The sequence below is a fragment of the Filicampus tigris genome, chromosome 6 (assembly GCF_054856515.1).
Source record: "Filicampus tigris isolate MCC_2025a chromosome 6, RoL_Ftig_1.0, whole genome shotgun sequence".
NCBI lineage: Eukaryota > Metazoa > Chordata > Actinopteri > Syngnathiformes > Syngnathidae > Filicampus > Filicampus tigris.
The window spans coordinates 20766569-20790752 of NC_141222.1; the positions used below are offsets into that span (position 1 = coordinate 20766569).

Consider the following 24184-nt stretch of genomic DNA (forward strand, 5'->3'; position numbering starts at 1 on the left):
TTTTTTTATGGGGGGGGGGGGCGTTTTGTTTTAGTTTATTTAGTTTTAGTTAGCGAAGGCACTGTAAGATGACGATGTCAGCAAGAAAAGGCTTGCCTTGGAAAATACTTCTCGACATCTAGGGACCTCACTTTTACACAAAAAAAAAACCATCGGGTTGGACTTTTGTTTTTGTATTTCCCGCTGCTTCCTTGTTCGCCAGTCAGGGCGCTTTTTGGATCGGCTACAATGCACAGATTCAAATTGCTCGAGAGTAGTCAGCATTCACCACACACGTGAAGATTTTTGGTCGTAAATGTTCAACACCTTTAATATTTAAGATTGGCCGCCCAACCTGTTTCTGAACCTCTTATCGTGACAAATACACTCTTACATCTCAGACCAAAACTCAATCTTATCAGACATAAATAAGATAGTCGGACGTTTGTCATCCTTGGTCAGAACAAAAAATAACCAGTCTATCTTTATGTGTGCTTTAGCTTCACTCAAGAATTTACATTTTCCGTCGGTGTGCATGTGAGCGGGAATGCGTTATTGTCTATGTGCCCTAATGAGAAAAAGGAGAAATGAAAAATAGAGGGATGGACGACCTCAGGGTGGTCTGCCTGTAAAAGTTCAGATGCTGATGGCAGTGTAGATGAACTTTAAATATTCAGATTCTCTCTTTTCCTGCCGTAGCTGCTGGTCTGGCCGGAACAGGCTCCGGAGGACGTCACCATAGTAACCATCACCCCGGACTACCCCAGCTCACGCCACACGGGCCTGGTTAGCGGGCTGAAGAAATTCACCTGGTACTTCGGTTCTATCCTGTGCTTCACAACACCTGGAGACGGACCACGGAGCCCCCCTACCATGCTCCAAACTCATGAGGACAGTGAGTATACACACGCGCACACACCCCCACACACACACACACACACACACACAATCTTCAATGGGATTCAGTCCGAGTTCATTTAAAAAAAAACAAAAAAAAAAAAACACTGTTCTGAGTAATAATGCAAATGTATTGACATACCTGTCATTGTCCGTCACAAGTGACACAAGATGTCACTTCATCATTTCACTTGCTTTGTTATTCGTCAGAAATGAGTTTTTCTTGCTGTTTGGCCTCGACGGGCTGAAAAAAAAAATAAAATTCAACACGCAACAAATCATATCAAGTCACATCTCATATTAAAGGCCCTGGAGATCGGGTTCCAGATTTGTGGTTGTTTTGTCAATATATCACAATAGGATGAAAAACAACTGTAAAATCTTCACCACAAGAGGTACAATGTCCACCGCTATTTGCAGCCGATACTGAAAGAGCGCTGCTGCAAATAGCAAAAATCGACGAGTTATTTGAAGCTCACCCTAAAAGCATAGTTTCCAAAAGGTGCCGGTAAAGCACTTTTTTTTCTGTTAAGCAAGGCTACAGTATAGCTTAACTAAATGAAGCTCCGCCCATCACATCAGCATAGATCCTTGGCCTCAACATGCCACATGCCAAAACAATGTTTTTATATTTGACATGACTTTGGCCTGAGCAGAGCAACAGCGAATAGGTCAACTTTTCGGTGAATGACAAAGAAAATGTCCCTCAAAAAAGATATTTTTTACACTTGCCAACTTACTTCCTCAAGTTCCAATTCTTTACAATGGGTCAATATAATTTCCAGAAGGTTCTCTTCTATATCCACTTTGAGAAGGTCACACAAATCAAATCAAATTATAAAATCTAAATGACCAAACTTGAAAAACTAATTTTGTGTAGGCAGAGTGAGAAGCTGGAGAAACAAACCCCCCAAAAAGTGGCATCCAGATTGCACATTTGGAAGCAAATTGAATTGAACCCGCTTAATCGCATTTAACATATTTGGGTGTTTATATCTGTCCAGTCTCATCAGATCAGTTAGTAATTTGATCATATTACGTTTTGGTCCTGTGGATCCAGGGGAAATTGCAGACCTGGATCAAAATTTGCCTGCTAAGACAGAGTGATTTTGCAAATAAATATTTACGTCTTGCCGGACGACTTGTCACTTCTTTTAATCATTTCTTTATTTTGTACAGGGACCCCCTGTTTTCTTTTCCATTTACCGTCTATCACCAATTGGAAAACGATATAGTTACAAGGCAGTTTTATTTATATAGCACATTTCATACACGAGGCAACTCAATGTGCTTCACACAACAAAAAGCCCAACACTTAAAAGCATTTACACACAAACAGTCAGAGCTGGGCACTTGACCCTTTTTTGCCAGTCCGGCCGCGACCTTCCACCCTTGACCTGGGTACCCTTCCGGCCGCGACCCCCCCCCCCCCCCCCCGCCCTTATTCATAAAAATGATCTCCCCCCGCCCCGTTCCGCTGGAATGGCATTTCCCCTCTTTTCAGTGGGGAAAGATGATTTAGATAAAAGACATTTTGCTTCCGAGCATGGTCATGGAACAGAGTAAACTCAAAGGTCAAGGCGCCACTGTATATAATAAATGCGAGTTTTCAGGCATGCCTTTGTGTCTTGGCAACTATTACGTGTATAAACACAGTGACCAACACTCCTCCACCGCAAGTACCAAGTACGCACACAAGCCGCGCTGTCAAGTAAACACAATAGCCGACGGCGGACAGACAAGTCATTATGAGCAAGCAGCAATTATTGAGTGGGAGACGCTATGAGAAGCCATGCACACACATGCACAAACGTACATGCATAGACACACACACACACACACACACACATGCACATAATCGTTGACAGGCATTGATCGGGTGCTGGTCGTGTTGCGGGGTTAACGGTGGGTGTAATTCTTGCTTGATGATGGCTTTTCGTGTGTGCGTGCGTGTGTGTGTGTGTGGGTGTGCGTGCGTGTGTGTGTTATTGAATGTCTCAGCTGAATAGCTTAATCGCTCTGCTGGGAGAGGAGCTTAGAGAGCCATAGATGAGATGAAAAATGGCCGGCACGCATGGAAAAGCTTGTGGGTGTGTGTGGGGGTGTGCGTGTGTGTGTGTGTGCAACAGTGGTCAATGCGGGCATGATTGGTTGCCAGCGTGATAATAGCATGTGCAGACTCGCCACAACTCTGTGTTTTGTGCTTAGTGCTACCCGACTGTAGTATTCTCTGACTTCACATGGCGCCATATTTATAAAAAGCTTCATTCACAAAGCCTTTGCCAAAGAGCACTTCCATCAAGGCTTAATCATACGGTTAAACCCAAAATTATCGATACCCTGCTCACATTTTGAGTTTTTTCTTCTTTTTTTTTTAGTTTGCACCCCTAATTTCTGTGATTTTTCTTCACGTTTCAACTCAAATGGAAAACTTTCAACGCTTACTTGCAGAGGTATTTTGCAATAAATACCTTGAAGCCTCTTTTTTTTTTAAGAATATATGCTAATGTTCTGCCCAACTGCTGCTTTTTGTGAAGTGAGTCGAGTCACCTGTCACCACAGAGTGCTCATATCTCAGGTTGCGCCCACAAATCAAACGCTGCTCACCAAAAGCACACATCTCACCGCATGTCTATATTCTGCAGACTGAACAAACAAGTTGCCACGCAGCTGTAGATGAGCCAATTGTAATAAGATGGCAAGTGTTACAACAGCTTATCAGTGACATTTTTCTTATCTGGTAAGCTGTGGAGAAAAAAAACGGACTACAATTTTGGAATCAGCAAGCCAATTTTAGTTTTAATCGGCATAAAAATCAAACTCATCACAATTTTGTATTCAAATTGTTCCCCATTGTTATCTTTGTGTAGAATTAGAAAAAAATAATACATTTGACTGGTTGTACTATTCAAGACACATTTAAGTGTATCGGTGACTGTGGCTGTGCATTTTCACTCGCGCTGACTCTCTTTTTTCACTTTACGGCTTATCATGCAAAACAAAAAAAATTGAGCAAGCAGCAACATAAGTATGGGCCCTCATCAATCAAGGGACCACTGTATTTTGTCCAAATATGTCCACTAACATGTGATGTGTACGTATTCTACAGCACCTGGGCCTGTCCGTCATTTGAGCTTCACCAAAATCTTGGACACGTCCGTCCAAGTCAGCTGGGCAGAGCCTGACGAAAAGAACGGCATTGTAACCGGTAAGTTTGTAACTTAACCCATTAAGGACTAATGCGCCTGTCTCAACAGCTCCCCAAAACCTAAGTTCGCCTTTGGAATTACCCTTGAAAACCTGAAGTTCTCCCAGAAATTCAATACATATCTCAGGCCGTGTAGCAGACGGAAACATAATTCCAAAAGAATTAAAGAGCTTAGACATGTGGCTTTCGCACAGGCAGAATTTATTATTATTTACTGTTTCAATCGAAGATGTAAAAATAACATGTCAGTGCAAGAGAAGCACTATTTTTAATGTAAAAAAAAATCGAGTGGTAATTACCATCCTCTAGTCTGTTACAAAGACGTCAATATCGTCATTGTCTACAAACCATATCATATCACGTTCGACTGGTTCCACTGGTCGTGTGCGTCGTCTATATAGCACTGCCGTTACTTAATTTAATCAGAGCTCCCGGCGATCTACGGAGTCCGCCATTAGCCTACCTACGGCTCGAAAAAATTCCACGACATCCTCCGCGGTCTCGCGACACCGTCACGTGTATATTCTGATGCATTTAATTGGCTAAGAGACGGAGAATTGGATTAAAAAAAGACACCGACGTATCCGCTCTCCCGGCTTTAAAGGTAGAATGACGCAACAGCGCTCCCGGCTCTAGTGGTAGAAACGCGGTTATGCGCTCCCGTCCTTAATGTGTTAATACTAATTACTCCCAATACATTTATGTGCCGTGAAACAATCATAATCCATTTTCTGAACCAGTTATTGAAGCCGCAAAAAAAGATTTAGCATACAATATACATTTGGTGACAGTTTTGTTTGGTGGTGTGCCCTGACATTTTTCAAATTTAAAATGTGTGTTTTGGCTCAATAAAGGTTGCGAAGCGCTGATTTAATGCATACCGTTATCATAAGATCCGTACAGGCTGTTATATTACCCGCAACCTTCCGTATAAGTAAAATACGTCTACCTTCTATGGCCTGCCTCATTGGCTGTTCGGACACACGCATTTACCAAGACATCCTTAGTCCCTCTGATCGTGTGCAACTGATTCAACACCCTGCTAATCTCCACTCTGTGCAGCTTGTCTTCTCACATTATCTCCAACAAGGCCTCAGCTGGCGCGTCACGGAACTTGCGCCATATACACACACAGGCACACTTAACGCATTCATGTCTTCATCTCTTTTTGGGAAGCACCGAGAGATGTTTTGAGCTGTGTAACTTCTTTAGGTGAAGCATCTGTTCCTCTGTTTTAGGAATAATGCAGCACGCATACATGCCTGTCTACGTGGATGACTGAGATAAAGATTTGTAAATATCCGGACACCTGTGTTTTTTTGTTAAGTTTTGACCTAATATTTATGACGTCAGTTGTAAAAAACTGGACGTCATAAATATTAAGATAAAATAAAATTTGCCATATATGTTCACTAATAAGCTCGATTTAATTCAATTAAGACTGTACCGATGACACCAAAATTGCAAAAAATGCAAAATGGTTGATTCCACTTTAGTCATTCTCAGCTATTTTCACCATGTTCAGGGCATAGAGCTGCCAAGAGGATACTGGATTGGGAAAGAAAGCTTTTTTAAAGAGAGATGAGCCCAGCCCAAATGTTAAAGCGCATTTTTATTGATGACCATTGTTTTCATATCTCCCAAGTTTCTTGGAGGGGTGTGGCAAATAGCAACAAATGTTAGCCTCTACTGCTGTTTGCTGCCTCCTCGTAGCACTCTCCGTTGCTTTCAGGCATTCGTTCAATGCCGCAGTCCTACCGACTTTATTATTCCACCGCACTGTCGTGTGAATCAGGTCTACAGAAGGCTTCTGTATGGGGGCCCAGAATTTGGTGCTATGCCCCCGATGCCACATGTTGCCTTATCCCCCACCCTGGGGGCCATTTGTGGTCTGCAGGATGATATTTTGTCGCCCCTATTTGACATCAGTTTAATCTTAGTACAGTGTTTTTCTCATGTTTTTTCCCTGGGAGTTTTGTGTGTGTGTGTGTTTTTTTATTTCATTTGAATCACTCGCCCATAAGTGACACACACACACATCCCTGTCTCTATGGTGCAGTCCCGGCCCTATTTTGTAACTTTATTTGTGCCGACCAGATGTGCATTGACGCTGGAATGGAGCGGCATCTATCTTTATCTCTCAGTGCACACCATGTTTTGTAAACTCCTTTTTATAGGGCACCGCTTCCCTTTGGCAGAGATGGTGCAACAGAGAGATACCTCTCAAAATCCCCCAGCGCAGTCCATGTTTTGTAACTGCTTCGTGTTGGCCACGCTGGCTGGAACGGCGCGAAAATCCCACCTTCCCTTCATTCGCCCGACACCGAAAGCACTAAGACCACGGCGTAATGACGCAAGGCTGCGATGACACATTCATATTTGTCTTCAGCCACGCGGCGGAGTGTGAGAGGACTTATTCAATCAAGGTCACCTCACACATTATACTTTTATCCTCTATCTGCTTTTCATCCTGCGCCCTGTGAGCAGAGGGACTCACGAGGGACCGCGCATTCTCTCCTGGGCTACACGCAAACACAGGAATATAGCTTTCACACTCACGTTTGAAGTTGCCAGAGTGTGATGTATGACTTTGGAGATGTGACGGGACAGGGAGCGATTTCGACTGTAGTTACTCCTTCCTCCATTGCAGCGTTATTTATTTTATTTTATTTTTTTGCCTCAGTGGCGCGGCAATATGTGCACTCGCATGTCGAGTGTACAAGCGCCCCTTTAATCACGGCCTGCGTCCCCCAGGCTACGTTCTTTGGTGGGAGGTGTCCGGCGTGCAGTCCAGGCGTGAAGAGCGAGGCCTGTCCAACTCCACGCTGCAGTACCGGCTCACGGGCCTCACCTCCACCACCACGTACAGGCTGAAGGTGGCCGCGCTCACCGCTGCCGGACGGGGCGTGGTCACGTCGGCCAACATCTCCACGGGGGTCCCTCCGGGTATGGCAAAAATGTGTATGAATAAAATGTCTTCAAATATGTTTACAGCTCATTCATGGCTGATGATGACTTTTCATTGTGATAATGATTGGATAAAAAATAATACATCAGATAGCTCACATTTAACCTTCATAAAGTTGTATTCCTAAAGCTCAAACGCCTAAAAAAAAAAAATATAATATATATATATTGCCTTCATATTTCAGCTCAAACTCTTGAGTTGCTTGACCATGGAACCATTTTAAAACCTTGCTTTTTTTTCCGGAATTTCCTTCAGATTCAATCGGAAGTAGTATCTGCCTAACTTAAATGAGCAAAATCAAGTGTTGAAAGGCCCATTTTGTCTTGTTCATGTCCTTATACATGGGTCATCTCTTGGTAGTGCATGACGACTGCGCATGAATCATCAGCCTGAGTTAGACCAGCATGCACAATTTGTGATTTTTAGCATCTCAGAGAGAACTTTGCTTCAGTTTGCCTGCTGCGTTAGCGTGATTGCACTTGTTCCGATCATCAGCAGTCATTCTACAAGCGGACTGACTCTAAATGTCTGCGCTTTGACAGACAAGGGGTCATCGGAAGGAGCCCCAAAAAATAAAAGTTAGTCAAAAAAAAAGACTTAACAAGGAGGTAGAGGAGTGTGGAAGCGAAACTCGGCTCATACGGCGGGATTTGTGTGTGCGTGTGCTGCTAACACTTTGTGATGACTAATTCATGAATAAAAGCAGAAAGAGTGCGAGCAAGATGAATGCAGACAGTTCTTAGATTCACAGGATATTCATTAATTCATGAAAGCAAAACTAGTCAAAGAAGGACGGGGGCCAAAGGATTAAAGATGCTCAAATGGAACAAAAGAATGAACAGAGAGACTTGGGATTCCTGGATTCTTATCTTGTTTCTCTATTCATGTATTCATGAAGTTCACTGCATTTGATCATTCATCACAGCCAGTCACCTGGTGTCAACATCATCATCACAACACCAGCTTACAGCTGCCCTTATGTCGCCGCCGATCCGCTCGTGATACACAAAGAATTCCTCTCTGTAGGTCTTTTCAATGCTTATCCGGCCGACGAATTATGAAATATATATACGAGGATATTGCAATCTGTATTCTGCCAACTTGGCGAAAATACCACGCTGCTGCAGAATTGCACGGATCAGAGCTGATCATGGGAGACCACTTAGAGCGTCCACAGATATCAAGTATTCGCCCAACATAGTTTGAAGTGCTCGCCCTTGTTAGATTGAGTGAGGCGATCCTCCGCAAAATGGAATGAGATTTTTTTTTTGGTTTCTCCCCGCTTTGTCGGCTGACATTTTATTAACAGAAACAAGCTTGTACATATATTGCCAGTGTTCCGCCTGCCAGGCATGTTTCCAGCAGCTGTCAGTGAAGAAGCCGGCTAACTTTTTCATATTTCCTTCTAGTTGTGCAAATTAAAAGCGTATCATTGGTGCGTGATGTATTCCTATATAACTCTATTTCAAAAAATAATAGTAGTTCTGCGGGCCTTTGCACTAAATAAGCCATGCAATTACATATTCGTTGCAAATTGTCTAACACAAATCATACGTTACGCTCACTGGCCATAACATTAGGTGCATCTGTAATAATAATCATCTTTTGAGATGCAGTAATTTTACGATCTGGATATTATTATTATTATTATTATTATTATTATTATTATTATTATTATTATTATTATTGCAGTTGAAGCGCTGTACTATATCACACTGAGGGAACTTTTCAGTGTTTTGGTTAGTTCGTTTTGTTAGCCAAGGCAAGTTTATTTGTATAGCACATTTCATGCACGACACAATTCAAAGTGCTTTACATAGAACATCAAAAGCATTACAAAAAGAGAAAAAAAACATTAAGTATTACAAAAATCAAAATAAAATTAGATTAAAATGATTAAAAGCACGATAAGTACACAATAAAAAATCAAATTAGAAAATACCGTGCAGATTTCATGCATAGGTGCATGAGAACAAAAATATTTTTAACCTGGATTTAAAAGTGTCTACATTTGGTGAAAGTTTAATCCCCACTAGCAGTTTGTTCCACTTTTTTTGCAGCATAACAGCTAAATGCTGCCTCCCCATGTTTAGTCTGGACTCTGGTAATTGTAATTAGTTTGAGTATTTGTATACGTTGGTTGTATTAGTTTTGTATTAAAGGGGAATCAGCACACACCTGACACCATCTAAAGTGCCTCTGATTCACCCCGGATAAAGTGAACAGTTTGAAATAGCAGTCAGTGTTAGCAAAAATATCTGTAAAAACCTACTGGAACAGATGAACTTTATTTGGGGCTAGTCAGAGGTACTTTAAATCAGTGTTTTTCAAATACTGTGCCATGGTTGGTGTGCCACGAGATATTGTCAGGTGTGCCGTGGGAAATTATCTAAATGCGGTCTAGCGCCTGGCAGCATAATCATGTAGTTACTACATTGTAGTACTCTTCCATACCAGCAGGTGGCAGCAGCAGCAGCAGGTAGCTAATTGTCTTTGTTTAGAGACAAGCGAGTTAGTGATGCATGTTCATCCAAACAGGCTCATGTTTCAAATATTAATATGAAACATTATAAAACATTTTTTCTTTGTTTATTTGATTCTTATTTATGACATTATAATATAACGTCATTCTTCAATGTTAAAAAATGCTTACATAAACAATATAGTGCTTATATTGTTAAAGTACGATTTTTTTTTTTTTTTACAATTTCAGCCGGTGGTGTGCTGCTGGATTTTTTTACAATGAAAGAAATGTGCCTTGACTCCAAAAAGTTTGAAAAACACTGCTTTAAATGTTGGCGACTGTGTGCTGACTCCCATTGACATGAGTTTGAGTTTGGCTGGTTAATTGTCAACACAGCCACATCGCAGTGTTATGAGAGTGTGCACACTTATGCAACCACCTTATTTCAGTTATTTTTTACTTGCCCTCTGAAACAGATTTGAAAAATACTATTACACAGGTTATAAGACACATTATTGGTGGAAAGTTTTAAAATGATTTGTCTTCACACAGGCAAACCCGGCATTTGAACAGGGGTGTGTAGACTTTTCATATCGCACTGTAGTTGTGTATAAAATATGATGCAGATCTGTCTAAAAATGCATTTGTTTTGTTCGTTTTTTCCATCACGGTCCACCTGCTCCATGAGGCAGTGACCAACTGCATCTGGCACATGGTGCTGGGAAACAAAACAAAACTTTGGGAATCCGTTTGTAATTATATTTTTGGCAACTTGGGAAGGATGTGGCAATGACGAGGCGGAATCTGTTTTCCGAAATTTGTCGGCAGGGGCATTCGCTGCCTTTCTGCTGGCAGCCGCAACATGTTGAGCGCGCTTCTCCTTCTCCTTCATCCGTTATTGCCGCTGAGATGGAGCAATTAACGGGGGTCAAACATGATTAACGAGGCTCGCTGCCCGCACTTGTCTGGACCTAATGAACTTACATTGCACCGAGCGTTTAATTCATCGCTCGCCGCCAGACATTTATCTTCTCTGCATCGTAAAGTCACTTCATACAGTATACTTACTAAATAAAGGCTCAGTCATAAACAGACTTATAGCTTTAAGTTCTTCCTCTTCCTGGTTGAATGATTGAAAGCACTGCGTTCATGGAATAAGAATTAAACGGAATAATTCATCAATGTGACTTTGTAGTGTACGTAGATTTAAGTCAACAGCAGATGACTGAGATCATTTGCACATGTGAAGTAGAGCAAACTTTGGGCGTCATGGGTTTATTTCCCTTTTAAACTCATTGTCTGATAAATTTGCAAGTGGTCAATTACATGTGAATGGCAGCCAGAAGGTGCAACAAATTGACTCGCGGTATTGCAATCACAAGTTTTATTCGACTCCAGCCTTATTCGTGCATGTTTGCAACCTCACCTATGTGCGTTCACAGACCACTTTCGGGAAGTACGAGTAGCAGTTCATCTCACTTGTAAAGAACTAGAACAGAGATGACTTGTTTTTTGTTTTGTTTTGTTTTTTTTAGGTACGGTTGTGCGAAAGGTGCACCGAAACCATGATTGAATCACATTTGTTAAGCTTTGCCGCTTTCTGACCACTGTAGTTATTTTCTTGATTCTATTTACATATAGAAAGCACAAGAAAAAAAAAAGCTATCTTGGGGTAGACAGTCAAGACACTTTTATAATCTTATATTCAGGTATAAACATTCAAAAAAATATCCTCCCGATACCGTGGCTCACAAACAAGAGATGATTCATATACCGTACATACATCACACATCAGAAGGATTGACGTCCTGCCACGATTAGAAATATAGATCTATTTTACCTAGGCCTCGCTTCTTTCTTTAATTTACCAAAGAACAAATTGGTTTATATTCAATTGGTTTCATACTCACACGTTATATTCTAATAAACTTCTGCTCCACACTTTCTGTTTATCAATCATATAGTGAAAATGACTGGATTTTCTTCTTGCACTCCTACAATTCAGGTTAGGTGCCACTTTGCTCCTAGTTAAAACAACTGTAACACTGTAACCTTGGTATATGTGTATTTGTTTAGTAAATATTGAGCGTTTCCCTTTCTTCGTGACTGAAGTGAACTTCTGTGCGCTATAGAACTTCCTGGTGCACCCTCCAACTTGGTCATCTCCAACATCAGCCCTCGGACCGTGACCCTGCGCTTCCGGCCCGGTCCTGACGGGAAGACGGCCATCTCGCAATGGATCGTCGAAGGCCAGGTGGGCGCGTGCGCCTCTACAGCATCTGCCCAAATACCTGATGGTCCTTGACGAGACCATCGCACAATGGCGCCTCTTTGGTACTCACAGGTGGTGAAGGAGGATGGCGCCGAGGACGCCTGGAGGGTTGTTTACCAGCTGGACAACCAGGCGGGCGCTGACAGTCTGGAGATCCCCAACCTCACTCCCTTCACTCAGTATAGGTAAGCAGCAAACGCACCTACACACAGTCGCGCCTTCTCATTTATGGACACACACACAGCCACACACGTCGACTCCCTCCCAAATGTTACTCTCTGGCAGTTTTTGCTGTATTGCAAGCCTTGGGTGAAGTCAGATAAATCACAGAGACAGTTCCATATGAGACTATTTTTGTTTGTCAGCACCTTCACAGCTGCTGCATGCAGATCCTCATTACACTCCCGTAAAGTACCGGCGGGGGGTGGGGGGGTGGGGGGGAAGCAAGGTGCGGAGAAAGGGATGAGCAACCCAGTGAAGGAAGGAGATGAGGAAAGGGAGAAGGGAGGTCATTATCGAGTGGACACTTTGCTAACTCCGGTTTCTTCTGTTTTCATTTTTTTTTTTTTTCTCATAGGAAATCATGGAAATGGAAATCTGTCAAACTGTCGACTTCTATGTCGACCACATTTATTAACTAACGCAATGCTTCAAGAAACGTGTAGCTGTCATGCGAGTTTAAAAATATGTTAATATTAATAAATGTAATTTAAGACTCAATCATAACTTTAATAAGAGGCGGAGTAATGACATATCGGAAAAGTCACCAACGCTAATCAGAAATGATTCGAACGAATGTGCCAAGTTTTTTGTACCTCAAATTTAAAGTTAGAATGAGTAGTCCATATCTTTTTTTATATAAAAAAATATTTATTGTTATACTGGTAATGATTTTTATTTATTATGATAAAGCCAAAGATTTGTTTGCATTATTTTTGTAATATCACTTGTAACTTCCTGATTTATGTTCACACCACATTTGTTTGGCCGAATTTTATGAAGATGTCGTGGTGAACGCTTAAAAATCTGCAAGTCAAAGTGTTTATTAAGTTAACAACGCTAATTGAACTAGATACATGAGCTCTTTTCATATTAATTCATGGTTCATTTGTCCTTATTTTAAAGTAAACATATTTTAAACAACGTTTTAAAGTGACCTGCAAGACCAAAATATGTATCTACTGTACTGTACGGTGTGAGACCGCAGCGTACGGACGGACCTTCGAGCTCTGGCTTGTTTGCGTATGCCATAATAATGCCATTTATCCGTACATCCTCCTCTCCCGCGAGCAACAGTCAATAGCGTGCGTGCGTAAGCTCGCGCTAATAATAAAAACTGCCTTACAGTAATTCACATATTTATAGTTATTTTATTCATTATACATTTTTTTTTGTTAATCGGCCGGTGAATCAGTTATCAGAATTTCGTTCTGCCAAATATCGGAACGGAGCCACCGAACAAATTCAGGTCGCGAACCAATCCCTGTATTTGTGTTTAGCATCCACTCTGCATGCAACTCTTTCTATCTTCGCGTTCATCTTTAAATGGATGACACCGCGTGTGTGTGCACAGGTGCACGCAGCGGGATTAGTTTGTCGCACCGCTGGGACATTAGATGGAGTGGTGCACTTGTATGTTGATTCTTATCACATTTTCAGCTCCGCATTCCAAATACCAAAACAGACGCTCTCTCTTTCTGCCCATGTCGTTTCAATCAAAGCTGTGGCTGCATTTGTTTAGGCAGCAAATGCTCCCCTGTGAATGGTATGGATATATGCTATCACGTTTCTTTGTGTTTCCCCTGACTACATACGGTATGTAGCTGGTGACACAGCTGCAGACTCAAACCCCCAGAACCCCAAAACAACACATCCCTCTCTCGCTCTCTTCACACGTCGTGTGGTCTGCCTGTGAAGGTGTGATGGATGTGAACTGGATTACGTACAGTATATGCAATCTAGCTGTGTAAAAAAAAACATCTCAGAAATTGGGAACTGTGTTTCTCACTTGGAGATTAATGCCGTAATCCTGAGCAGCATAGGCAGCAAAGAAAAATGATGGTCAAGAATTACACAGGGTTCTCATGCATCCTGGAAAACCTGGAAAGTGATCGACCGATTTTCCAGTCATGGAAAATTACAAAAAAAGTCAAGTGTAGTCTGCTAGGTTAATGCTAACATAAATAGAACATGCCATTGACAGGAGATTGACAGGATAATGGTTAGCATCAATAGTCACAGGTTTAGAACCCTTTACGCAACGGATATATGAACACAAATGGTGGAGCAACACATGTAGATGGATAACCTAACAATACTCACTGGCTTATATTCTTTGTCCTTTACAAAAATTACTATTGTTACGCTATCTTACAGTCTTATCTTATTGGATTGCAGCAATGTGCAAATCGATTCATTCTTTAGATTTAATTTGAAATCTGAATTGGAAAATGTTATTTTGGGGAGATGCTCGAACAGATTAATGGCATTTCCATTCATTTCAATGGGAAACGTTTATTTGAACTGAACAGTATTCAAGCTGTATCTTAAGGCACACATGTATTTTGTGTTGTATTTATTGATTTGGTTGTATGTGTAAGAACATAACCCAAAAAAACAACAAAACACATAATTTCACTCAATTTATTTCCCACCTGTTGAATTGCCTTTCCGTGTTTTATTTGTGTGTGTGTGTTCGCTGCAGGTTTAGGATGCAGCAGGTGAATATCGTGGGCTCCAGTCCCCTTAGCGGCCCCTCCAGGCTTATCCAAACCTTACAGGCGGCCCCTGACACGCACCCGTCCAACCTCACCGTGCTGTCTCCAACACAGACCGGCCTTTGCTTCAGGTGGAAGGTACCTGCATACAAACTACTCCGCTTGATGGCGAATCATCTGTGTGGTGCTCAGGCTGTATGTGTTTGCTCACCAGCATTAGCGCCGACTAGCCTGTAATCAGATGTGGTAAAGGCACTCACACTCCGTACCTAATTAAAAGCACAGATATTTGAAATGAATTTAAATACGCAAGTAAAAAAGAAATACAAGTGACAGGGAAATAGGCACCGAGCCCCACCATTAGTCATCCCCTTAAAAGTTGTACAGTTTACTGTAATTGCCTAGCGCAGGGATGAGCAACTTAATTACTGATCGGGGCCACCATTTTTTTTAACGGTACTACTGGGGTGGCTACTAAATAATACTATTTTAAATATGGACAAAATACATGCATACGTGCAAAATAAATGTTTTTAATTTCTTAATATTTCATTTTTCATCATATATTTCCCAATGCATTTATAAAAGATCCACTTGCCTAACACAACAGCAAAGAGTTTAAAGCAAACAACAAAATAAGCACATCCAATATTTTTTTTTCCAGTGCAAAGGTATCTCTTGTAGGAAAAAATAATTACCATTCAAGGACGGCACACAACTGCTGAACAGCAAACCAACATTAAGTATAAGAACTAATTTTGTATTTTTTTTTTTTTTAATCAACTCACTCAAAATGTTTATGTTATTGATGTACTATGTATTTGTCCTGCATTAGACCTACTCACGTTGTAGTACAGGGCAGTATAAGACCCAGCGTATGCGCAACTTGGCTCATCTAAGACATCTGCCATCTAGTGGTGATTGGTGATATTAGAACTTTACACTACAGTCGACCCCTGCAGTCGCAGTTTGACAGCTGCGGATTCGCATATTCACACATTTTTTTTTCAATATTTTTCATGTTTTGGAATTTGCCATTTTTTTTCTGAGATTTTTGGAGCATGCCCACTAGGATTGTGCCTCCGAGTGGAAATGGTTGACACCTTGCAAGTTACGCCTTCTGTCTCCGATTGGTTGTCTTTCCTCAGGCATGTTGGTTTCTTACAAATCAATTCACGGGCAAAAGGATGAGGCCAAAGATGGCTGATTTTTTTTTCACAGATTATACTTAGCATACACTACGTTCAAGTCATTGCGACTGTTAACAATTATTACAAGAAGTGTTTTTTTTAATGTAATATTGGATGGATGGGGAATATCTTGCTTGTATATTGCGTCATCATCGTTAATGCTCTCTGATTCCCGTTCCTCCATGTCTCCGCTGTCCCTGTTTTTTCGGCTTAATAAATTCCCAAGAGCTCCGACGTGCTTGACTTTACCGTCTTTTTTATGTCATGTCGTATTCCCTGGAGGTTGAAAAAAGGACAAAGTAAACAGTAAAAAGTACACGTATCCATTTTCAAATGCAGGAAGTAAAAGTAAAACGTCGTCCAAAAATACGTACTCAAGTAAATAACATATTCTTGAAAAATCTACTTGCGTACTTACAAATACAATACAAATACTTTGGTAATGTATTTCAGCAGATTTTAGTTAGCAGTACACTGTTACTGTAGGTTAAGGCGATTTTTCACATATCTGTATTTGAATATTTATTTTTATCACCTCTTCAGGCCAAGTATTTGTACTTTACTTCCCACCAACATCTGCTGCTTATTGGATACAAACCCTAATCCTGTCATATCACCCACTCCCTGCACATCATTTTATTCTTTCAGTCCTTTTTTTTTTTCTTTCTCCCATCTCTCGCTAACAGCGCAAATGTGTGTAGCAGAGAAATTTACCATTTAAGGAATCTCAATGAGAGCGTCGCCCTGTCAAATCAAACTTGGGCAGCTTGCAGCTACCTGTGCGGCATAACAATGGCTGTTTTTTTTGTTTTGTTTTGTTTTTAACCTGCACGCTAGCACGCAGCATCATCGGCTATCCAAGGCCGTCTGCACAGAATAGAGAAGCATTACAAGTGTTGTTATTGCGTAGAGAAACAAATAAAAGTCAAATTTGATGTCAACTGCGCAATAATAAGCAGTGGCCGATACCCGCCGTATTCATCCGTGGCCTTGGAAGCTCTTTTACACAGTGAATGGATGGTAATAAATAATGACACGGTGGAGAAATTGAGGTGACAAAGCATAAAGGGTAAAGGGGCACGTGAGGTGATGGTGACAGGAAATGAGAGAGGAAGCGAGGATGACGATGACGACCAAGACGATGATGAAGGGTGTACGGGACACAGGAGAGGAGGGTGATCAGGAGATGGGATGTCAGAGGGGAGGAGATTGTAAAAGGTTTTTTAAGATCTACTTAAGATTCTCACACCATCTGTGTCATTCAAATGACCACGGGAGCACAATGCGTCGCTTGCTGCGTCCTTTTAGTGACATGACAGTGTAGGAATGTCAATGTCAGCTCATACTTTAGCTTCAGTCCGGTAGGGATTTTTGGGGGGGGTTAAAATGATGGCTTTACATAACTCCATGTCAAGTTTTTGTGTTTGAAGAGACTGAGAATGGAGCTTATATGTGTATTTGTGTTAACCAACCAACGTAGGTTTTTGATTACCGTCAAATCCCTTGTTAGCTTGTGTGCAACTTCCTGTCAACAGTTTGGATTCACGCATCAGTTTTTTTTTTCTTTATAATCATTAGGTAACTATAAATACACACACATAACCCCATTTTACATAATGTGTAAAACTGGTCCGTCATCCATCAGCGGCCTGGGTGCCCGTCCGTCATTCGTCAGTCCGTCATTTTTCAAGCCGAACTGAATTGTAATCGTCAGTCGGTCAGTTAAATCTGTCAGAAGTCTGATGATCCATCATACCCTCCCCCCCCCCAAGAATGTCAGCAAAACGGGCGTCCGTCAGTGACGAATGAGGTTAGTGACAATTATCCTGGCAGATGAAATTCCACTACTGTCAGCGCTTCGTCCATCCATCCATCCATCCGTCATTTTAAAAAAGGTTTCCCGTTTTGGCAATGGTCAGCTCGGCTCAGTTCATCAGTGACGGACTGTCTGACCCATACACGCCCATTGAAGAAGTTGTTGAAGTTGAAGTTTTGTTAAATAAAAATATCAAGAAATCCTGTTGACTAAATACGTGAAATTACAAAAATACATGAATAAAGCAACTCAATTCAAGAATAAAATGCAGACATTATTATTATTATTATTATTATTATTATTATTATTATTATGAATGGTGGAAATCAAATCATATTGTCCTCACTATGAAAAACTGTCATTCAAAAAAAAAAAAAAAAATCAATAATTTGTTGGTATGATTAAACCGGTGAGAACTGCTTTATTAAGATAAAACAACAAACATATTGAGTGGTAGTCCTAAGCCTCTCTCCCCTTAATGACCTGCAGCCTCTCCCCGAGTCCGAGTACAACGGCAGCCCGGAGACGGTGGGCTACCGACTTCGCGTGCGCAGGACGGATGGCCTGGCTGAGGATCGGACCGTGGAGGTTGAGGGGGCCGCGGGCGAGGTCACCGTAGAGGGCCTGGACCCTTGGACACACTACCGGACCCGGATACAGGCCTACAACTCCATTGGACCTGGCCCGTGGAGCGACGCTGTCTCCGCTCACACGGCTGAATCTGGTGAGAACTCAATGGGTCTTTAAGTTTGCCTAAAACCAGGACCAGGAATGAGAAGCGACAAGGAACACGGAACTTTACTGCAGGGGCGGACCTACCTGGTGGTCGAACAACTGGTGATTGGCATGGCTGCCCGCGTCCCTCCATTTTTCAGGGTGATAGACTACTTTTCTGTAATTTAGTCATTTATATTTGCCTATCCCACTCCCACTTCCATTTCCATCACTTCACACTTTCAGAGCTACGTAACAGCACGCGCAACGGGTTCAGTAAACAATTTAGTGCTGCTCTTTGGGATCTCGGTGAATCAGGCCCCATTGACACCTGTTTAGAGAGTGTGTGGCCAATGTTGCCGATTCAGGATGTAAGAATACGCATGAAGGCGTTATTAGACTTCACACACCTGAGCCACTTCCTCGCAGCACCTCCTTCGGCCCTGTCCTCTCTAATTCTCACTCACTGTGAAAAGGACTGGAGGATGATGGAGGTGATTCAGAAAAAGGACCAGATTGATTGCTAGTGCAAAATGACCCAAATTTGTGTGTGTGTGTGTGTGTGTGTGTGTCCCACAGTCCCATCAGGATCTCCTGTCAATGTGACTGCCGATGCCGTGAGTTCCTCCAAAATTCTGCTCACATGGTCTCCCGTCCCTCAGGCGAGGCGGAATGGGGTCATCCTCGGTTACAAGGTGCACATAACACGTCTCGCTCACGCATACACGCCCACACACGCGCACACACCATTAACAACGGGCTCCCACCTCACAGTCGTAACACAGACACACAAACTCTCACACGTTTGCAAAAAAAAAAAAAAAAAAAAAAGGCCAGACATGATGTAATGTCCAGTAACTGCAGTGGTGTTATTTAAAGATAACTTCAAGCTTCAAGTTCCTGCAGCTTTAACTATATATACATGCTTTCATGTTGTAATGCTGTCCGAAAGTAGTTTTTTTTGTTAGGTTTGTTAGTTTGTTTCCACTCTATAGTTAGATGTACACCAACACCCTTTTTCTAACGCCCTGGAAAGCCACAAAATGGTGCCCAAAGGCACACTTTATCCTCGCCACGACAACGAGGCACTCTAAAGCCACCGCACCAGCGCTGAGTCCCATTGGACTTTTTTTTTTTTTTTTTTTTATAAATCCTCCTCGCTCTTCCGAACGAGGCGTTCGAAAATGGTCAACCCAGCAGACTTTGCGCAGGGAAGGTGCAATGCAAACATTTTAACCCCTAATTAATACACGTCCATATTATATGAGCCTTTTTTTACTCAGAAGTACTACTAAACTACTGTATTACTAAAACTTAATTTGAGCCTGAGAGGGCCAACGCAAATAATTTTTCATTTTGTTACTTTTTACTTCATTTTAACTTTGTTTTTTTTTTAATTCTGTTATTTTCGATAAATGTTTAGAGAGTTATCTTGTTTTTATTCATTTTTTATTTTTTGAAAATGCTTTTTTTTGTTTTCATTTGTGTTAGTATTAGTTTTATTTTTTTATATATGTACTGTATCCCTGGGGTATTTGCTAAGTGCACGATTTTAAAAAACAAAAAGGCACAATAAGTATTGTGAGTAGTAATAAAATAAAGTACATTACCAAAATGACTGTTCGATCTTCCCCCATCTGTAAAGCTGAATACCAAAGTAAAAAAATGATATAAAATGAAAGCTCATGTATGTAATTAAGTGACAAAGATGAAAACGAAGGACAGTTTTGCTATGATTAGTTATTTTGAGTTAGTTCAGCAAACTTAAAATATAGTTACTTAGTTTAAGTTTTTTGTTTTAAAGAACTTGTTTTACAACAAGTTGGTTTTTTAATATTAGTTTTAGGTATTTTGTCACTATTTGTATATAATATAATAATGTTCTTATATGCAGGTATCTCCACAATTGAGCACTAAATAGCGTAGTTGTCAATCTTTGCACGTTTTCAGCAATTGTCTTCACTTCATTTATCTTTCACCTTTGATTCAAACGGCTTTTTCATTTGGAAATGTTTAAGTGTGGAGTCTCATGCCTCGGTGGGTGTGTCCCCCACGGGTGGTTAACGATAGGCTGTTGTTGTCGTTGCCTTGCAAGGTTGCCTTGCATGGAAACAACTGTCCTGCATACAAATCGGTTGTTCACTCACCTTGTGGCAAAACAACTCATTAGAACCACAATTTTCTTAGAATTGGGCAATTTTTGAGGGGTGAGGCGATGCCAGGACGTTCATCTTTAGTCCTCTGCTTTTTATGAAAACGTGTCAATGAGCGAGCTTTTTTGTAAATGACAAACTTAGTACTAGTTAGAAAATAAAAAGAGGACGTAGTTTTTAGGCCTTAACACACAGTAAGATGTATTGACATGACAGAACGAACGATGACGATGATCCATCATTAGCGTGTCATCCACAACAAGAAACTGCAATCTATCAAACTTGCACAATGTCACAAAGCTCTTCATGGAAATCAGGACATAGATGAATAGAGCGCTAGTCGAATACAAGATGTGCTCATGTTTCTTTTCTATTTTTTTTTTTTTTTTTTTGCCGCACACTAACCGCTGTTTTTCACAGCCTCCCCACGCATGCCCTGAGGATTTATTGTAATGTATGTTGTTGTTTTGATCCTCGCATAAAGAGACAACACGTAGCTTTGTGTCTGTGTTTTTACAGCACGGAAAAGAACAAAACTATTTTGGCTAATGTGATGTAGAAATTGTGTCCGCGTCTTAATCTGCAAAGGAGATGAATAAAGGCGGATTTGTCTCCACTTGTGTCGACAGGCTCGTGTTAATATGCAGGAAACAAAATAACTCCAACATCCATTGTTTGGAGATTTAAAAAAAACAAGAAATCTGCTTATATAATCCGTTAGCCCCCCCGAGCGCGTGGCACACTTATATTGCTCGCTGGTGTGTGTGGCAGCGCGCGAGCGTGCCCACTGTGCTGTGAGATGACAAGCAGCTGCCAGCAGCGCTCGCTTCCGTTCGCCGTTAGACGCCCAATAGTTTCTTCTGCCAGCTGCCACCAGCACCTCCTGACTTTTTGCTTGGCGCTCCCTTCAAGTCACAGCTGACATTTTCCTTTCCACGCTTTTGTAAGGTGAGGCAGTGAGTTTGAGAAGCCAAGGGACACTTTTTTTTTTTTTTTTTTTTTTCCCCATCATAAATTCACGCAGAGGCGGCACGGCGCTCTAGTGGTTAGCGTGTGTGTCTCGCAGTTCTTTTGTGCACACTTTGTGGAGTGACTGATCAGAGTCCACTGGGATGCTAAAGACACCATCTCCACATCGAGGTTATTATCTCTCTGTCCACTTTTAAAATTTGAAATTTGAAAACTTTGAAATTTTCGGCTCTTTTCTGTGTCAATTGTATATAGTGTTTTATGTTCATTTATTGATCAACGCTTGTGTATTATGGCCTTTTATTGTTTATTATTATTATTATGTATTATTATTTATTGTTTATTGTTTGTAAAGTGCTTTGTTACAGCTCCAGCTGTTATGAAATGCGCTATATAAATAAAATTATATTGTATGGTTCACGAAAACTAACAAACAAACCAAAACTAAAGTTGCCAAACATTTTCATCAAAACGAGTGCTTTTTAAAGAAATTGACAACTAACTGAAACTTCATTTTATGTTTATAAAACTAACTGTAATTATAGCCAAAATGTTTAATGTTCAGTTATTGTCACCAAAAATTCACCTTCAAAAGCATACTTGCATCTCTAATTAAAACATTTTGCAAGAATTTGACGACCAGTGTTATTACAACGGTTTTATATTTTTATATAGTTATATATGGTTTTATATATTATTAAAATTTTTTAGGGTCCCTCTATAGGGGCATGCATATCCCCCGCAATGTTTTTCCTGAAACACAATAATTGTACTGCATTTGTGCATGTTTGTGTGTTCAGGTTTTGTACTCCGAGAAGGACTCAGAACGCCCCCCCAGTGTTGTTTTGGCAGAAGGAGAGAGGAATGCATCTCTGCTTCTTGGCGCGCTGAGGAAGTACACGGTATACGCGCTGCAGGTCTTGGCGTACACACGGATAGGTGACGGACCCCCCAGCAGCCCCGTGCTACTGAGAACCAAAGAGGACGGTAGGAACCAGGGGCCATTCCCCAACGGCCGGCCCACTCCCGGCCAAGATTGGCGCACACCAACAACCCCACTATATAAGTGTGTGTGTGTGTTATAGACACTGGCTACGTTTATATGGACACATTTATTAATGTACATGAAGAATAAAAATTCCTCCTGCCCACACCCCATTCGGAATATTCTGATCCGATCAAGACCATTCCGATCGAGATTTTATTCCCAACGAGAGGGGTGCTTTATGTGGTTTGACAATCCGATCGGCGCGCATGAAGACACTTATTGCAAAATATTGGAACAAACCGTCTTTACCGTGCCTGCCTGTGACATCCGTATACACGTTTCTGTTATTTAACGGAAGCGAGTCGAAGCAGAGCGCGCGAAAGACATGGCGGCCGCAAGACTGAACTGGTACATTCGCAGCTCCATTAGGATTTGACGTAACAGCGCAAACAGGCAAAATACGTGAAATAACGCTAACGTTTAAAGTAGAAATGGACGGAGCAAATATTTTATTGACACAGAAGTCACTACGGCTTCTTCTTCTACTACTATTTCCGGTATATTTTGTCAATCTGCGCATGTCAAAATAATTTTTCCCCTATCGAAAGTGTGATGCATGAAGAGGCAAGTCAATATTTTATCAATATCAATATTTTTAGTGTCCATGAAAACAGTGCATCTGATCATAATTTTAATCCAAACTCTGACGGATTCAAGAAACTTTGTCCATGTAAAAGGGGCCACTTATGTGAAACCATTCCGATAGTTTATGATTAACAGGAAGCTTCTACATGCGGCCGAACCTGATGAATGCTTGAGAATACTTTTGCTAATGCTCAGTAAACGGTGCACAACTTTCTTGAAGTATTTCCACCTGCCAAAGTACTACAGATAGCAGGCACAGCTCCATGATTTTTTTTTTCCCTCCCTGGCCTTAAATGGGGCTTGACCGATATATATAAATTGTAATAATAAAAAGAAATAAAGGCAAAAGTGAGGCTACTTGAGAGGCTTTATTGACTGCACTCATGCGTTTAGATAACAGAGACTCTCCACACTTCGCATTTTAGCCAAGAGTACATGTGAAATTCTCAATATAAAACCCAGCCTTGTATCTTACTTCTTCCTCCTAGCAAGCCATTTTGGACATACAGTGTGGTATGCTTCCAACTTAGTGAAAACAGTTTGGGGAATGCCCTGTTTCTGTTCCATTAAGGGATGTTTGGATGCACCTCAGGCACGCTCCAACATCTCGTCGAAAGTTGGCCGAGAAGAGCAGAGGCTCCATTTTCCACACGTAGTGTCACGAGGGTGCTTCACTTCATCTGTAAGTGTCGAAGGAAGCATCCGGGCGTGCATGTTTGTGCGCGCCGATGTTGGAAGAGGCAGCGATCTGGGGTAGTAACCACGGCTGCAACCTCTACTGCCCTTTTTAAATAATAAAACAAACACACACACACACACACATCGCCAAGCACTGTCACATTTGAAAAGTTTTTCTCATTTCAGGGTGGAACGTGAACAAGTCAATTTGTCAAAGTATAATGAACCTGCGTTGCGCACTCGTGTGTGTGTGTGTGTGGGGGGGGGGGGGGGGGGGGTGCACGTGCATCTCTCCTAAGGGGCACATGGGTGTGTGAGTCACAATCAAATGTATTTGATGGTGTGGAACATGTACTTGCATCAGGTTCAAAGGCAGACGCAGTGAGGTTAAGAGAAAATTACATTTTCTATTTTTTGCATCTTTCAAGGCACGTTCTTTCAAAAATGTATAAGACACCCTATACGGTTTGTGTGCGTGCGGGTGTGTGCTAAGGGCAAAAGCATCCTCGCTGCCTCATATGTAGTC

General features: G+C 41.4%; 1 protein-coding gene across 3 annotated transcripts in view; it reads left to right on the forward strand.

The window, feature by feature from the left end:
* The window catches only part of sdk1b (sidekick cell adhesion molecule 1b), a 325525-nt gene that overhangs the window by 261557 nt on the left and 39784 nt on the right, over nucleotides 1-24184 (forward strand). For all 3 annotated transcript variants that reach the window (XM_086033471.1, XM_086033472.1, XM_086033473.1), the window contains 9 exons: nucleotides 679-874; nucleotides 3986-4084; nucleotides 6839-7030; nucleotides 11649-11770; nucleotides 11861-11973; nucleotides 14493-14643; nucleotides 18001-18235; nucleotides 18805-18920; nucleotides 22148-22334. In XM_086033471.1, the coding sequence (XP_085889597.1) occupies nucleotides 679-874; nucleotides 3986-4084; nucleotides 6839-7030; nucleotides 11649-11770; nucleotides 11861-11973; nucleotides 14493-14643; nucleotides 18001-18235; nucleotides 18805-18920; nucleotides 22148-22334 (1411 nt within the window). The remainder of the gene's footprint in view (nucleotides 1-678; nucleotides 875-3985; nucleotides 4085-6838; nucleotides 7031-11648; nucleotides 11771-11860; nucleotides 11974-14492; nucleotides 14644-18000; nucleotides 18236-18804; nucleotides 18921-22147; nucleotides 22335-24184) is intronic.